This window comes from Aythya fuligula, chromosome 17, assembly GCF_009819795.1.
Source record: "Aythya fuligula isolate bAytFul2 chromosome 17, bAytFul2.pri, whole genome shotgun sequence".
Classification (NCBI taxonomy): domain Eukaryota; kingdom Metazoa; phylum Chordata; class Aves; order Anseriformes; family Anatidae; genus Aythya; species Aythya fuligula.
In genome coordinates this window covers 8,377,391-8,393,590 of record NC_045575.1, presented here as the reverse complement: position 1 = coordinate 8,393,590, position 16,200 = coordinate 8,377,391, and the positions used below count along the sequence as shown (strand labels likewise).

Here is a 16,200-nt window from a genome sequence, read left to right as displayed (position 1 = left end):
TTAAGTGTCAAAATACAATGTAATGGTTGATGTTTCTGAGAAGTATGTGTATCCATTGCTTTTTTTCGCCTTAAGGCTGCAAGAATCCAGTTCTGCTGGCTCTTAGATGCCTTAATACATTAAGTTGAGAGACAAATATTTTGATTTACCAGTATAAACCCGTAGTTAAAAAAGCAAATACAGTCTCCCCAATTAAAAGTAGAAAAGACTACTGCTTCTGATAGCAATTGCATACACAATGCATGGTACATATGCATTTTCACCACAGACAGCAAACAAAATCACAAATATAAGTTAATGTTGCAACTACCAAAATAGCAGTTGATTTTTTTTTCATTAAAACAGTTTTAAAAAGATAATAATAAGAAAAGCAAGGCAAACTACTACCCACTAACCTGTGCCCTTCATGACAGCCTGTATTTTAGTCCATTGCATTGACCCTCTCTTCCCCCAAAAATGCTGAATCCTCCATAGTAGTTGCTCAGAATTGCTGATCCCAGTTCTGTGCTGTGGGTTAAGGCAGACTGGTGTGTTCTGTTTCACATGATGCCATGCTCCAAACAAGAAAAGGATGACACATGAGTAGTATTACATGATCATAAACATAACATCTGCTTTTTAAAAAACATGTAGATTGTAACAAAACATTATTCAGCATACGTTTCTAGAGGTGGCAGTTTCCTTACTGATTGCTTTCAATAGACTGGACTTTTGAATTTCCTTGTTTTCAACATTGGTGGTGGTAGGTACCTTGCAAACTCTTTATTAGCCATCAGTTTGATGAGGATGTACAGATGTCCTGTTTGCAAAAGTCTAAAATGCCTACAAACCAGTAAGAAAACACATACTTAAAAATGCTGTGAATATTACAACTTCTCCAGCTACTATTCACTAGAACAGAACAGATGTGAAATTTCCTTTTTGAATTTCAGTTCTTTAACAACTTCTAGATTTGCAGACATCTAATTCACTGCCTAAACTTTATTTATTTCAGTACAGATTTTCAGATCCCAAAACAGCTTGACCCTGACTTACAGGTAGGGTCAGTCTTAGTGATAGCTAAATGTACACTTCATACAGGAAAATAATGAAAAAGCTGTCCATAAGTATATAAAGGTTTTGATATTGAGTTCTTTAGAGTGTTTGTTAGTGCACTCTTTAAAACTGAAATTATTTAGCTTACTTTTAGGTTAATTTAAGAGTTAAATATAAGAATTCTTATCTTTTTCCCAAGCTTGTCATACCTAAATGAACATTATATTCCCTTATCCCAAAGCTGATCATTGGAGAAGAAGGGCAAAAAAATCAGTGGGAGTAACACAATCTTACATCAGTAACCTTGTATTTGCTCTAACGCGTACTGTTTATTCTATTCCTGCAGAGCTCCAGTTTCAGTGCTCATGAATGGGGGTTGTAAGAGGCTCTAAAGGAGCTCCAAACGCTGTACTACTTTTACTAACATGCTTATGTGGAATGTACCTCTCTGTTCAAAGTAAACAAAAGGGCAATATCTATGCACAGAAGATCTCCTGCTTTGCACTTTTGTCTCAGAATGAAGAACTAGACTTTACCTGCAGGTGTACAATTAAACACCGATTCTGCCAGTTGAAAGAAAGGCACTCCAAGAATTTCCTGGTAGCTCATGTGACTTGCACCAACAAGGTACTGAGTAGTATCTTTGAAAAGCAGATCACTTTCGCCATACTTCTGTGACTCAAAAAGATGGAATTCAGAATCCGGCTTTGTTCCCAAAAATTCCTAAACAGAAAAGAAATAAGTTCTGCAAATTGGATTATAAATAACAAGGTTAAGGCCATCAGTTTTATAGCAGAATCTAGAGAAAAAAAAATACTTTCACCTAGCGCTATTCATTAGTAATTCAAAAAGATTCAGTTCTGTAGTGGCTTATTTGTCAGCAAAAGTATGATTATTTCAGAATGGCAACTGGTGTCCTTTAGAGAATAAATAATTATTTTCTCAATCTTCTATGAAAATTTTTAATTATTTCATATCAGACCTGAAGACACTATATATTTAGTATATAAAGCTCTTGATTTTAAAAAGGTTTTCAGAAGTTGCACATAATAAGTGATAAACTAACTTTTTCCCCATTACATGCCTTACCTGGGATTTCATTAGGAAGTCATAGATTTTAGTGACAGTGACTGGCCGAGTCATGACTGTGCTGGGGGGAATAGGGCCTAGGTTGCAGCCTGCCCATTCTGTGACTGCAGCACGCGTTCCATCCGGACACAAGAGTTCATAGTCAATAGGGGTATAACCTTTTGCCCAGCCAGAGCTATCCAGATCTGAAAAGAAGATGAAAGAAAATATTTTTTGATTTTCTTAATTTATTTATTTTTTTCATTTTCAAATGAAAGAAAATCATTTTGAAAAACAAAAGCAGGAGACAGTGTGAATCTCACACAGTTTTGAAAATTTAGAGGAAGAAGTTGAGTGAATATATTCACAAATATGCAGCGTGCTACACATTCATTTATTGAGAGTGCATAAGGAATAGCTCAGTGTTTTCACTGAGGAAACAGGTCAGTGAAATGAAGCTGCACTTATCTTATAAAAACTAGAGTAAAATCAAGGCATACAAACAGTTCATCATGCTTCATTTTCGTCTGTAATCAGATCATTTCCTGAAAACAAAGCAATTTGGCCTTCATGTCTTTGCTTCACAAAATAAACTGTCCATTGCTTCATGAACACCTGTGCATTTCCAGGTTCTTATTCCTCTGCTTGATTTTAGAGAGATTTCTCTCCTAGAAGGGTCTCTTCTCCCACTACTGAAATTGCTTAAAGTTGAATTTCAGTGTATTTTATCAGGCTAACTAAAACGGGCATTCCCTTTATTCCCACCTCTTTGAAAAGCAGCACATTTTGGCTGTTAGACCAGTAGGAGTAATTTAAGAGACTGGAAGGATTTCAGCTACTGTAACCAAAACCACCTTCATTAACAAAATCCAGTAGCTAGACCGTTGCAAAGAGTTTTATAGATAGATAGACAGATAGATAGATAGATAGATAGATAGTTTTATATTTACAATATAGCTTTAGAAACTGAAAGACAAAACAGTTTGCTGTATTTTTACCTACTAAGCTATCTGGACTGTTTATTCCATAAGTGCCTGTGAAACAACATGAGGAAGTTACCACGTCACGATGAAGTTGTAGAACATCTCCCAGCACAAATAGCCCATGGTATCTCCCTATTTGCTATTTTCATTCTTGAGAATGACTACAAACAATGGGTACGTGCACTGTAGATGCCTATGGATGAAGATCTGGTAGGAACAGTCACTTACTTTTTAAAGCGTTGAGTTTTCCAAAAACTAGTGCAGACTTCAAGGATGATTTTCTCTCCCACCCCCAACACACACCTTGATCTCTGCATTCAATGATTCCTCCTCTTTCCTCTCTGAAACAGAACACTACCTGAATTTTGAGCTTTACTGTAACATGTACAGGCAGGAAAGTTCTTGCAATTTTCCAGTTACAAATACAACTTCATGGACCTAGATTAAACCTGTAAAAACTGATTGGGAGTCAGTCACAGTGTAGGAAGTAATTAACGCTAACGAACATTCTCAAATGACAAGAGAATATCTGCATCTCACTCTCTATGTTCCGGAGTAGGTTTGAGTGCTCCAGAAAAGCTACATCTCCAAAGCTTCTTCCACTGGGATTGCCAACTAAGCACCTAGTGCAGGGAAAAGAAAAAAAAGTTATCAGAGACAGCCATTACAAGATACCTTAAATCTTCGGAAGCAGTGTCTTGCTCAGGAAATGGTGTCATGACTGTTTTAAAATCACAAGCCATAGAAACTGCAGCCAAAACAAAATATACGCTAGCCATACTGATACAGACATTTGCTAATAAAAAAAAAAATAATAAAAAAAAATCCAAAGAAAACTACCAGCAAAATAATAAGCCATTTCTGGCTATTGCTCTGCCTTTCTTATTCAGAAGAAGAGGGTTACCTGAGAGCTCCCATATTGCCATAGTAACGTTCGTTGTGACTTGCAGTGCATCTGCTAGATACTCGAGCTCCTTCCACCTCACTGTCCCCAACACATACTTTGCACAGGTTTCCATCTGCTCCTGGCATGCAGCCCTTCCAAAAGTAATTCTGGTAAGCTGAATAGAGAAAATTTAGGTGAGATTAGGGCAAGGTATTCCAAAGCCTCTTCTTCCATGGAGGAAAAAAAAAGGAATTGGATTCCAACCTAGTAACTGGTAAGAGGAGGCCTAAATAGTATGAAGAATCACAGACACAACAGGAACTGCTTCAACACCTTCTGAGAGTGCAGTCATCACTTGCTGGCCAAATCCCTAATTACGTTTTTCTTGGGTAAAGTGGCAAAATATTAGAACTAAGCAACCCAAGAAAGCAAAAGAAGCTGTGGAGTAAGAGGCTTTTAACTAGATTGTACTAGAGGTGGCAACATTCCTATTCATACTTAACTCTTGGAAGCATTAATTAGCAACTTGAAGAACAGCACATTTTTCCTGTAACTTGAAGGACAGAGAGAGGAGACCACGATCCTGCAGGTTTTGGAGCACCTACATGGATAATCAAAATTGAGCACAAGACAGGAGGATCAAGACACAAGGCAGTGTGTTAAAAGCACAAGGGGAAGAGGAGTTTCTATTACAACTGAATTCGATACCATTAAGATAAACCTAATCCGTAACTTTTTACATCCAAAACACAAACAAACCCACCTGAGTTAGTCAACGAGATGATTTAATCAAAAGAGACAAAGAAACTGACCGACTTTCATCAGACAGACACAGTGAGCTCTAGGGGTATCTGTTGGTTATCCTCCCTTTTTACATGTAGACATTGATACAACTATTATTTATGGTGCATCACTTTCTAATGAATATCACGTCGTCTAAGAGAAATCCACTACTAAAGAGCTCTGTACAAGAACACTTCAGAGCAAAGATCTTCAGTGATATGCAGGAACAAATCTTCTCTGTTGTCATGGACCCATTTCCTTTTTACTCCCAACTTTTGGGTTTCAGACTTCCCTGGTCTACTCAACAGATACACCAGAGCAGCCCTTACCAGACCCAATGTCACAGCTCTCAGTAATATTCTCCAGAGCTCCCACTGTGTATCTGGAAAGAAGTAACCATCCTCCAGGACTATACACGTGGCTGTGGCATGATCGCCTTCCCCGAAGGTTATGGATGTTAATCTGTTTGGCATTTTTCTTAGCTAGGGCTACAGCATAAACAGGTGACAGCGCTGTAAAACAATGACAGCAACAAGTTATATGAAGGCAATGAAGTATTCCAGGCAAGTAGACACCCCCTCAACCCCATCTTCCCTCCCTCATCCTGTTGTGTTATTTTCACTTAATGGTAGATCATCTGCATTCTTTGTTTAGCCACAGATCTCTTGCCCTGCTAGCCCTGCATTGTAGTAAAGCTCCTACTGAACATGCAAAGCAATTTATTTCCCAAATGAACAAGCAAATACATTCCAACATAATTCCTACAGGGAGCCTCATGAAAATTGAAACCTTTCATCTTCCTAAAGTCCTTGCATTACCTTTGGGCTTCAGATGAAATTTCCTCATTTCCTCTGTGCTCTCAGCAGCTGGGCCACACCTCTGCCCTACAGAGGGGAGACAACCATTAAGGATCTTGTGACTGCTGACATTCCTATTACATGACAGCACACCACCAAAAAGCTTTATAACCTTGCAATCTTCTTGAACCACATCAGCATCTCTGCCCCTTTTATAAAAGAAATATAAAACCAGACCAAACGCTACAGCCAGTTAGTGTAAGAGCTGGGTAAGGTACTTGGATGTGTGTACTGATTCCTGCTTTCATCATAAACCATCACAAATTGTTGAAATTTAACTATATTTTTATGGTGCTTTTTTGATTTGCACCCTTCTTGCTAAGGTCACACAAGAACTTACCATAACATTCTGCAGCCACAGGCACCAGTCCACATCTCCCTGCAATGTAGACATGTGTCGCATCCAGGGTAACTGCATCAGCCTCACTACTCTGCCAACAGCATTACAGAAAATAACACAAACAGGACTTGTGCGAATTGTGTAAACAGGCAGCTGCACTTCCCCACTGGCTGGAAATTCCCCTGCATAATTTCCCTCTCCTTCCCACTGGTGCCTCTAGTGTACAAGCATTTTTTCCTCTTGCTCAGCTTAAACAAGGACGTACACACCCTGTGTGGCCTTATCACATACTCTGACCAGAGGATCTCTCCTACCTTGATCATTTCAATGCAGCTGGTCATGGAAGTTGCCTGCACACAGACTAACGGATCAGATTTGATGCTCATTGCCCACTCCTCACATTTGCGAAGCTCAGCATTGCTGATGCAGCACCAGCGCACAACACTGTTGTCCAAAGAGCTCCCTGCATTAGAAGGAAAGAGTGCAATGAGATCATGTCAACCATACACCAGTGTGATCTTCATTGAGGAGATATTTTGGTCTATTCACTTGTGCCTGGCAGGGAGGAATAACATAGAAAGACAACCTTTTCTTCCCTTTCTTTAGGTACAATCCTCCAGAAGGTTTCTTACCTTCATGGCCTAATCCCTTAAGGAGAGCTACATAATCCAGGCCAAGGACATAGGCAATTTCTAGCTGCTCCTCAAGAAGTTGCAGGTGCTGAGTGTCATCCCGAAAGAGCAGGTTCCTTCCCCCAAATGCTGATGAACTGAAGAGTTCAAATCTGGCTCTTTCCTTTCCTTTTGGACCAAAGAGGCGCTAGGACAAGAACAACACTTAATTGCAGAAAATAAACTCATCCTTTTAGTGACAGGAAGCCTCATCCCCCCGCCCCTTCATACCAATGGTTTGTAACATAGCACTCAGGGTTCTAATATCAAGCACACTGGGACAAAGCCCACAGGTTACCACAGTGGATGGATGGTTACAGTCCTTAAAAGCATTATATGGCCTGCGACTCGCTTCTTTTGAATAATTTTGTCTTTCCCATCTTACTTATTCAAATGTGTTAGGGTGTGCTCAATGTCTTCTTCCCTAGAAGGGCAACTAAGGCAGTGTGGCTGAGTGGAAAACCTTTCTGATAGATAAGTACCGTAATGGGGTGCAATATACCTTGTGTTTTATGCTCGGAAAGTACTATATGAAAAGTAAATTTGTTTAGATTGATGGTACTGGAAGAGAAGAATGTATTGAGAAATATACTGGGAACATTGCTGCACAGCTACTGTTACATATGATATGTAACAGGACATATGCTAAGATATGTGTTAATAAGTCCACTGAAAACAGATATATGAAGATCTCTAAACAAACGAGATTTTGTACTCCTACTATCTGCTAGAGTTTACACGACAGCACAAATCAGCCCACTGGGTTGAATTATTCACTGTCTGTTGGACCATTTTAAGTGCATTTTAAATACTTTAAATAGTACACATTTCAAGTCCAAATAGGTGAGAGAGAGAAAAAGAAACAAAGGTGAACCCTGCTTGAACTTGTGTGTAGCCCTCTGCTGCATAATTCACCTGAGTTCCAGAGCAGTATGAAAATCATGAGCCATTTTGCATTTTGTCTGTTAAGGCATCTTCCCCTTTTTTTACTTATTTATTCACAGCCTTCTACAGAAGAATACTTTAGAGAGAAGTAAGACATTACTCCACAAGTCAGTAAAGGATCCTTCCCCAGAACAACCAATTCTGAATGCTTTGTTCATGCTAACTATAAATTCAGTGAGAAAGAGGGCAAACTGGGCGGAGATCTCCACACAAAGCTGGAATAAAATCCTGAGTACAGCAATATATAGTTTATAATATTCACTCACTTGGATCATGGTCAGAAATTTGTTGGTGATCTTCTGGAAGTTGCGGCGAGTGATGATGCCACGGCCAGGCCCTCTGCCCAAGTTACAGGTGCTGTATTCACTCAGCTCAGCTGTAGTCCCATCTGGACATAGGAGTTCATATTCCTGTTGTTCTGACTCTAAAACAACAGGACATTCATGAATCTATGAAGTGAGACATGGCTTTGCAGCAGCCACAGAGATGAAAGGTAAAAGTTTTTTCAGAGGAGTTTACTCAAAGATTATGCTAGCAGCAGTGTACCAAACACAATTGGAAAGATGTCTTTGACATGGTCTTCTCTCACCAAAGAGAGCAACCTCAGGTAGAGTTACTCCAAAATACTCTTAAAACTGTAGCTCTCGAAACATGTTTGTTTAAAAATACTCTTCTGCAACTAAAACTGCCAATTGCCTTCCAAAATGTCGATACAGTGCTTGACTGAGTTTAAAAAAAAATAAAAATGAGTACATAGGAACTTACTATTCCAGCATCTCAAAACACTGAGAGTTAAAAGGAATTTAACAGTCAGTAATATCAAACAGCAGCTGCATCAGACTTTAGGCTAAAGAAATCACCTGCATAAAAATGTCTGTCCCTATTCTATGTCTGCTCCCATTCTACAAATCTTCTGTGAGCAGTCATTGCTTGCTCACTTAGTCTCCTTTTCCATTTCCCTCTCGCAATACCACAGAACTGCTTGCAAGGACAGAATTTTCCCAGAAACAATACAAATACAGGCACATCCCCCAAACCCTAAGGAAGGAAAGAGCACAGCCAGAGTTTAAAAGGAATCTGATTTTTTAAGATTACCTGTAGCTCTCATAATTGTTAGATGATCTATAAAGGCAACATCTGCTACTCCATTCTTCAAGCACCTGCAGGAAGACAAATGCCACCCTATTAACATGTCACCTCACTTCCCCCCACCTTACCAGTTCTTTTTCCCCAAACGTAAATTCAGTATAAGTGACAGAGAGCTTACCTGAAGGCTCCCTCAGAGTCATAGAAGGGTTCATTGCTGCTTGTCTCACAGAAGTGGTTTTTGTCTCTGACAAAGGATTTTTGTCCTTGGCAGAGAGCACACAGTTGAGGAGCAGCAACACCAACCCCAGGGATGCAACTTGCATTGAAATACTCGCTGATTACTGCAGGTGTAGGGGAAAAAAATCAAATAAGATTAAAAAAAAAGAAAAAAAAAAGAAAAGGGGCCAAACATATCATGGATATAATTAAGACTGTGCTGCTTTAAAATAAATTTCTCTTCAGGAAATGTGGCGTCATTGCCTAGACTTCAAATTTTAAACATTTTCTGGAAACAGAGTGATCAAATTTTGCTTGTTTGAAACCATCTTTGTGCAACCTAGGTATTATAAAGCATTGTTCCTTGTTGTAAACAGAACAAAGACTTCCTGTTTTGGTAACATTCTCTGCCATTCTGAGAGATTACTAGAAAGAGTTCTGAAGAAAGCTAAGAGCCAGTTTCACAAACGCTCCAAGAGTTTACCTCATCAACAAAACCCTGAAGTTTCCACATAGCTCAATTCATGCCACATCTGCCTCCATTTCAGTCACTCTTGCTGATGGCAAGGATGAAGCTATGGCTCCTGTCACCCACCTTGGCTCAGAGGTTGTGCATCATCCCAGGAAAGATCATTTCTTGCAAGTAGAAAGCCAAGTGGAATATTCCAGCCTGATGTCCATCTGGCTCCATTGTGGCAGCTGCGCACACCTCGTAGCCTCTGGATATCCAAAGTTCCTCGCTTGGCAACAGCCACAGCAAAAACACAATTTCCTGTGTTAGGACAAAATATGCAACAGGAATAACTAAAATCCCAATTCTGCTTCCATCTGTGCACAGATGTTCAGTTACCTCTCCAAACATGGCAAAGGAAAAATAAATCTTAAGCATATTTAAGCATATACATGTATAAGTTAAGGAACTCACACCAGGAACTTGACTGCATGCTGGCTAGATGGCACTTTGACAAACTCAGCAATGCCAGTGATGTGCAAAGCAAGAATGTAAAATTCTGGTTGAAAAGGTTCACAAGATCATCCAGCTCCACCATCCAATGAAAGTTTCTCAGGAATTTTGAATGTATCACACAGTTTTAGGTATTGTAATAGAAAGAACTCCTGTCGTCTCCCCAGAACATATTTACCAGACTGAAACATATAATTTCCACTATGATTTCATGGTTGTTCAGCCACAATAAAACTCATTTCAATTCTCATACTGTCCCCTTCTTAGTCTCTTCTTACATCCATCTGTAATTTGGCTTCTCTCTGAGTTATGTCCCTCAAGTATTTTCTACTGTATGCTTGATTTTGGCTCTCACTTATTTATTCTCGCTTTATAAATCAGTCAATGCACAGAATGCTCAGCTGAAGAGGAATCTTAATATGACAAGACTCACCACCTTGTCTCTTTATGGTGAGGAGGTGAGAATGAACTAATGACAGAAAGTGGTCTCTTAAAGAACCACTAATAAACATTCAGTCACACAAACAAAGACCATGGTAAAAGAATTAATGTGGATGGAATAAAACCCTACTTATTTGCTATGAGATGTAGAATTCCAGAATATCAGTGCTGTGGGCAGGGGTAGATACAGACAGTTTGTTGTTGATACAATGGTACCACAGGCAGAAAGGCTATTAGATACAAAGCACCACTGATATTTCATTCATCATTATGTGTTTTATATATACTAATCTAAGGTGTACGTCATTAGTCACCTCCTTACTCCCATAAGTAAACAAAACGTATAGACTTTTTTCCAGTAATTCTTGAGAAGCTTTGCCTTTCACTGCACAGCAATTCATTAGCTAAATCAGAAGTACAGCTTATTCTTCTGCTTTGTGAACCTACCTTGGTCATAGATCTCCTTTGCCACCACTGTCAAACCATGTAGCTTTACAGCAGAGTAAACATCTCCTGCATCCAGGGTGGCAGCATCTGCTTTATTCACCTTAAAAACAAGAGCAAAACAGCAAAACAAGTGTGTTTACAGTGCAACAAACAGAGCAGCTTTTCAGGCAGGAACTCTGCTCTTGAAGACATTGACACTTACAAGCATTTGCTTTGTTTTTAATTGAATCCCTGCTACTAAGCATAGTGAAATGTTAGCAATTAAGGCTGTTACCTTTAAAAAAAAAAAAAAAAAACTGTTCTTTTCCAGTAACATCCTTTCTTGACTCATCTTTAATCTTCCCATTCAAAACAAACAAACAAACAAACAAACAAAAACACTAAACTTAAAACAACCAAACAAACAAGAAACACAATTCTGATGCCAACTGAAGAAAAAGGCAATCCCTTTTTCCTCCTACAGTTCCCCCAAAACCTCAAAGCCTTCTCAGATTTCTCCTGGCTGTAATAACCATCTGAAAATAGAACTGAAGCCTATTAACAAGAGTCACAGGACTGAATGAAAACATGAACTAAATGATTCCCTGAACAAACAAAGCTTTTCTGTGTTTTGTTTTCCAGGTCAGATATGGACTCCATTGAAACAACTAGAACTGAATGAAAATAGAAACTGAAATTCTCTATCCCAATCAAATTTTAGACACACTAACGGAATTATTTTACAGCAAATGCTTGTCTTTCTTTTCCATCAGTGATTTATTTTTCAAAGCATACAGCATTATGGAAATGTCATTTCAATACTAATATAGAGCTTACACCTACAAATGGCCTGATGTCTAATTTTATTCAAATTGAGGATTTTCATACATTAAAAAAAAAAAAAAAAGTCTTTTGCCCTTCACTACAGGAAAGATATACTTGGAGTTAAAAACAGAAGGAAAGGAAAGGAAAGGAAAGGAAAGGAAAGGAAAGGAAAGGAAAGGAAAGGAAAGGAAAGGAAAGGAAAGGAAAGGAAAGGAAAGGAAAGGAAAGGAAAGGAAAGGAAAGGAAAGGAAAGGAAAGGAAAGGAAAGGAAAGGAAAGGAAAGGAAAGGAAAGGAAAGGAAAGGAAAGGAAAGGAAAGGAAAGGAAAGGAAAGGAAAGGAAAGGAAAGGAAAGGAAAGGAAAGGAAAAAATATTAATTATAGTCATAGTAGAACCAAGACCTGCAAGCAAGAAGACTGCTCTGAGTAGGTTTTAATTTATTAGTTTGGGTTTGTCCATTTATTTTCAAGCAGCTTTCTATTTATTTCCTGGAAAATGAAAGGACATTAGCTGAGGTAAAAGAGTATGTCTAGTAGAAAGCTCATGGATTTGAATTCTTACCTCCCAAGCTACCTTGTACTTTGTCATATGTGAGATACCATCATTTCAGTAGCATTTCACTCTCCCATTAACTGTTTTCCAGTTTCTTCTTAAAACTGGATTTGACTCAAAATACGTTTTAAAAATCTCTGTGAACTTACCCTGATTTTATCAATGCAGTCGTATGTATTGTGGGCTCTGATGCAAGAAATCCTAGCAAATGAGCTGGTGGTAGCAAGGGGCAGCACAGCTGTGAGTGCTTTAGACAGTTCAGCACACTTTCTCTGTTCTAGGTCAGAGAGGGTGCACCATCGAAATTTCTTCCCTGTAGAATAAAAAAAGTCAGTATCTGTAGGATCTAAATGTTTCCTCAGCAATGACAATGAATTTGCTGGACTTCCCTCAAAAGAGAGGTTTAGTTTCCATAACACCCACTGCAAAAGTTAGAAATTAAGGAAAAAATTGTTATTGAGAAGGAAGAATCATGTATTATGCTGAACAGAGTATTGAATAAACATTAAGAACGAAATTGTCACAATCCTACTTCTTCCAAGCAGGAAGTTAGTAAGAATTATCTTAATTTCTGGATGTCAAAGAGGTTAAATAACCTGCACAGGAATGCTCTGTAAATTTGTAGCAGAACTGGACTATTCAGTTGTCCGATCTTTTTTCAGGTGAAAACTAAGTAACCAACCAACCAAAAAGGTAGTGACAGCAGAAATAAAGGGTTAGGAAGGTGCAATTAGAAGTGGAGGAGAAAGTGGAGCCTCGTTTTCCAGGGGAGGTTGGGTTGGTCTAAACTGATGATGAAGCTACAATTTAAGGGAGTGCAGACATTTCAACAAAACTTCTTTTGCTTTAGGCTCTGTAATTTTTCCATCTGGGATGTGCTATGACTTATTTTATATTCTTCCTATTAAATGCCTTCTACTCTAAAATATATTCATATACATCTCAAGAAGACACTGTATTTAAGTAGGAAAAAGTGATTACATACGAAAACAGCCTGCAGTTACGTAACTTGACAGAATCCTGTGCCACATACTTAAAACCAGGACTGAATGCATAGAAGAGACTGCTACTTCTCTAACTTTGCCATTTCCAGACGTTTAAGCATTTGGTTTTCTAATAATCTGTTAATATATATATATAAAAGGCTTCGAATAAATAAGATTGAATTGAAAAAATAAAATTGATCATTGAAGTTTTTATTCCTTCAAGCATAACGTCTGACAGTAATTCAGAGTGATTCCATAAAGAACACATTGTAGTTTAAAAGAGAAGCAGCTTAAAATACACTGATTAATTTTGACAGCTCTAATGAGTACGCAGATGTCAACTACTCAAAGGAAATAAATCTTCATTGCATTGCAAAGAAACTAGTGTATCAAACTGCTTCGAGACTAACAGTCACCATCTGCCAACAATCAAACAGTAAAAATACAGTCAAATGGAAATCACAGGCGCAGTTGTAGCTACAACTTCTTTGCACAGAAGAAAACAAAACCAAAGCTTATTTTAGAGTTTGTCTCCTGGTAACTCATCCAGAGGTCACCTTTCTCTTTCCCTCTCTGCATCAACCTTACCTGAAGACAGCAAAGTGAAGATGATTAGGACAATTACGAGAACTGCCTTCATGATTACAGCAATTCTGCAAGGATCCACTCTCTACCCGACACTCTGCCTTCTCATACCAGGAATTCCACAGTGGTGACCAGTGCTTCTGGAAGATAACAAAGAGGGTTTAGGCATCAACAGGGATAAAATGCAATTTAAAAAAATAATACTAATAACAACAACAAAATCACACAAACCTGTCAGAGATGAGATATCCTTGTATGCAAAGAATAAAGGGACAGTGTCCTATCCATAACCACAGATGGAAAATATCAGTGCATTTCTGCTTTATTATGAACAGACATAGGAGGAAATGCAAGCCTCTGCTTCTGAAGTAAATTGTGCTTTTCCTGTTTCAAGGGACACCAATATGCCTTCAGGAGATAAGCAAGAATTACATCTACCTTACAAAAATGGTATCTAAAGTTAAGTGAATTGTCCAAACTACCAAACTTCTCTCTCTATAGAATATTGAGGGGTTCTTCTTTATTCTTTTTTTTATCTGATAAACGTTTATCTACAGATAAATGTTAAACAAAGAGTAAGCCTATGCCCCCCTAAGAATTCAGAATGGAATTCTGATTTTCTCAATTTTATTGACTCTCTTCATTTCCGTTCTAGCACAACAGTTTCATACAAAATGTTTTATTTCCATTTCCTAACACTTAGGCTAGAGTATTACCTCTTAATTACCCTAAAGCAGCAATGATTAACACAATTAGTTCTATAGCAGGAGAAATATATGTATATATGCTTAAGCAGAAGGGTGCATACTGAAATGATCTGATGAAATATATATATATATTGCTAATATGCTTTAATCTTTCATTTTCAGGAGATAATTGATCATTCCCAGAGTTCTGGAGAAAGAAAGCCTTTTTCCTAGTTTTGTTTTCCTTCTTCACCTTATGGACTTAGTACTTTCATGGCTTCGTGTATTTTTGCCAATACTTTTCCCAGATTTCTGTTGTTGCCTTAGTACTGTTCCCTGAGTCCTTATTCCCCACTTGCTTCTTCTGTGTTCATGTACATGGACTCCATTGTTCATCTCTGCTGTTTTGTAAGTTCCCTCACCAGATCTCCAGCATGTGTGATGTTATTTCCCCTTAATCTGATCACAGAATAAATTCACATTTCTCACTCCTCCCTGCACTCCCTGAACAAATGTTCTCAAGCCCAAAGACCTCTGTTTTCTCACTTGCTAAAGGAACTCTTTTATTGTCCCACCCTTTGACATGGCACATTTGCACAGGTCTAGCTCAGCTCACAGCTCTCTGGGAAGTATGTTCTATTCCTCAGTGAGTACAGTCTATATCATCTTTTGATATAATATATTAACAAATGTAAACATAACAAAAAATCACAATAGAAAAGATCACATGATAGAAGTGATTTTAAAATAGTTATAGGTCCACATATTTACTTATAATGTCAGGAAGAAAGATTAGATCAGGCCAGATCACTAATCAGTTAAGTCCGTGTCAATTAAAATACACTATAAACAAGCACATTTTATTTAACTATACCTCAACCTCTGAATCATTACTGAATCACCTCTGGGGAAACTTGTCTGTCAGGCCCACCTGCAGGGTACAGGTAGACATCAAAGCCAATGGCTTTTGCAATGCCTGTAACAAAACATCTGACAAGATCTATCCCAACTTTTTTGCGGTTGTACTTCCTGCCAATCCTACCATTATGTTAGCTCAGGATATATGTATATCCCAACAACTAAGTCAGCTAACATTATTAGTATTACGTGAAGGGTGCATCTGGTTTTCTGTTTAAACTATACATCTTCTAAAATAACAGTTTTTTCTGTATATGTCTATGGTATAAGATATGCAAGGGGCAAGCTTCAGCTTATATACATACTTATATATTGTTCAGTTTATAAAGATGCTTATCCTGCTGTTTGCGGTGATATGAAAAAGAAAAAAGCAGTGACATGAAGATTTTGTAGACTTCACGGAGTCCTGGTCAGGAAAACAAATAATGATTAATCACAAACGTAACAGGTCACCTGAGAGGACCATGTCCTAAAGCACCGAGGATGTGGAGACACAATAGCAAGACTCTGGAATTCTTTTCCTACTGATTCACTCTGTGAAACTATACCCTTCCACCACCGTCAGAAAAAGATAATTACCAACTTCCTAGTAATATTGCACATATGCATCTATCTAGAGATGCATCTGAGGGTGCGGAACCCAGATAATCTTTACAAAATCCCCTCTGTGATGTTACGATATAGGCAAGCAACACCCAAACCTGCACTACGCTCCTCACCTGCAGGACCAGCACTACCTCCCCTCGCCGAGTAAAACCCCTGTCCTGACATCTCCGCTGCTCCCAAGTTCAGGCTCAAGCACTCCCCTACTCCCTCAGCAGCAACCCTGAGGCAGCCGAGCCCCCAGAGCCTCACGCTCAGCTCCCCCTGGCACAGCCCCACGCCCAAGCCGTGCCTCCCCTTGGGGAACATCCTTATCATCCCCACATTTCCCTTCAGGGACCA

The 16,200-nt window shown here is 38.6% G+C and overlaps 1 protein-coding gene across 1 annotated transcript; it reads right to left on the bottom strand.

The window, feature by feature from the left end:
• Positions 1-421: 421 nt before the first annotated feature.
• Positions 422-13,724, bottom strand: LOC116496247 (melanotransferrin-like). Its single transcript, XM_032199193.1, is given in 19 exon segments — positions 422-461; positions 463-521; positions 523-554; positions 1,572-1,758; positions 2,125-2,309; positions 3,627-3,709; positions 3,991-4,147; positions 5,085-5,267; positions 5,574-5,639; positions 5,953-6,043; positions 6,267-6,415; positions 6,585-6,771; positions 7,835-7,992; positions 8,664-8,728; positions 8,836-8,998; positions 9,469-9,645; positions 10,726-10,825; positions 12,230-12,393; positions 13,655-13,724. Coding segments are annotated over 19 exon segments (2,298 nt in total). The 5' UTR covers positions 13,707-13,724.
• Between the last annotated feature and the right edge of the window lie 2,476 nt (positions 13,725-16,200).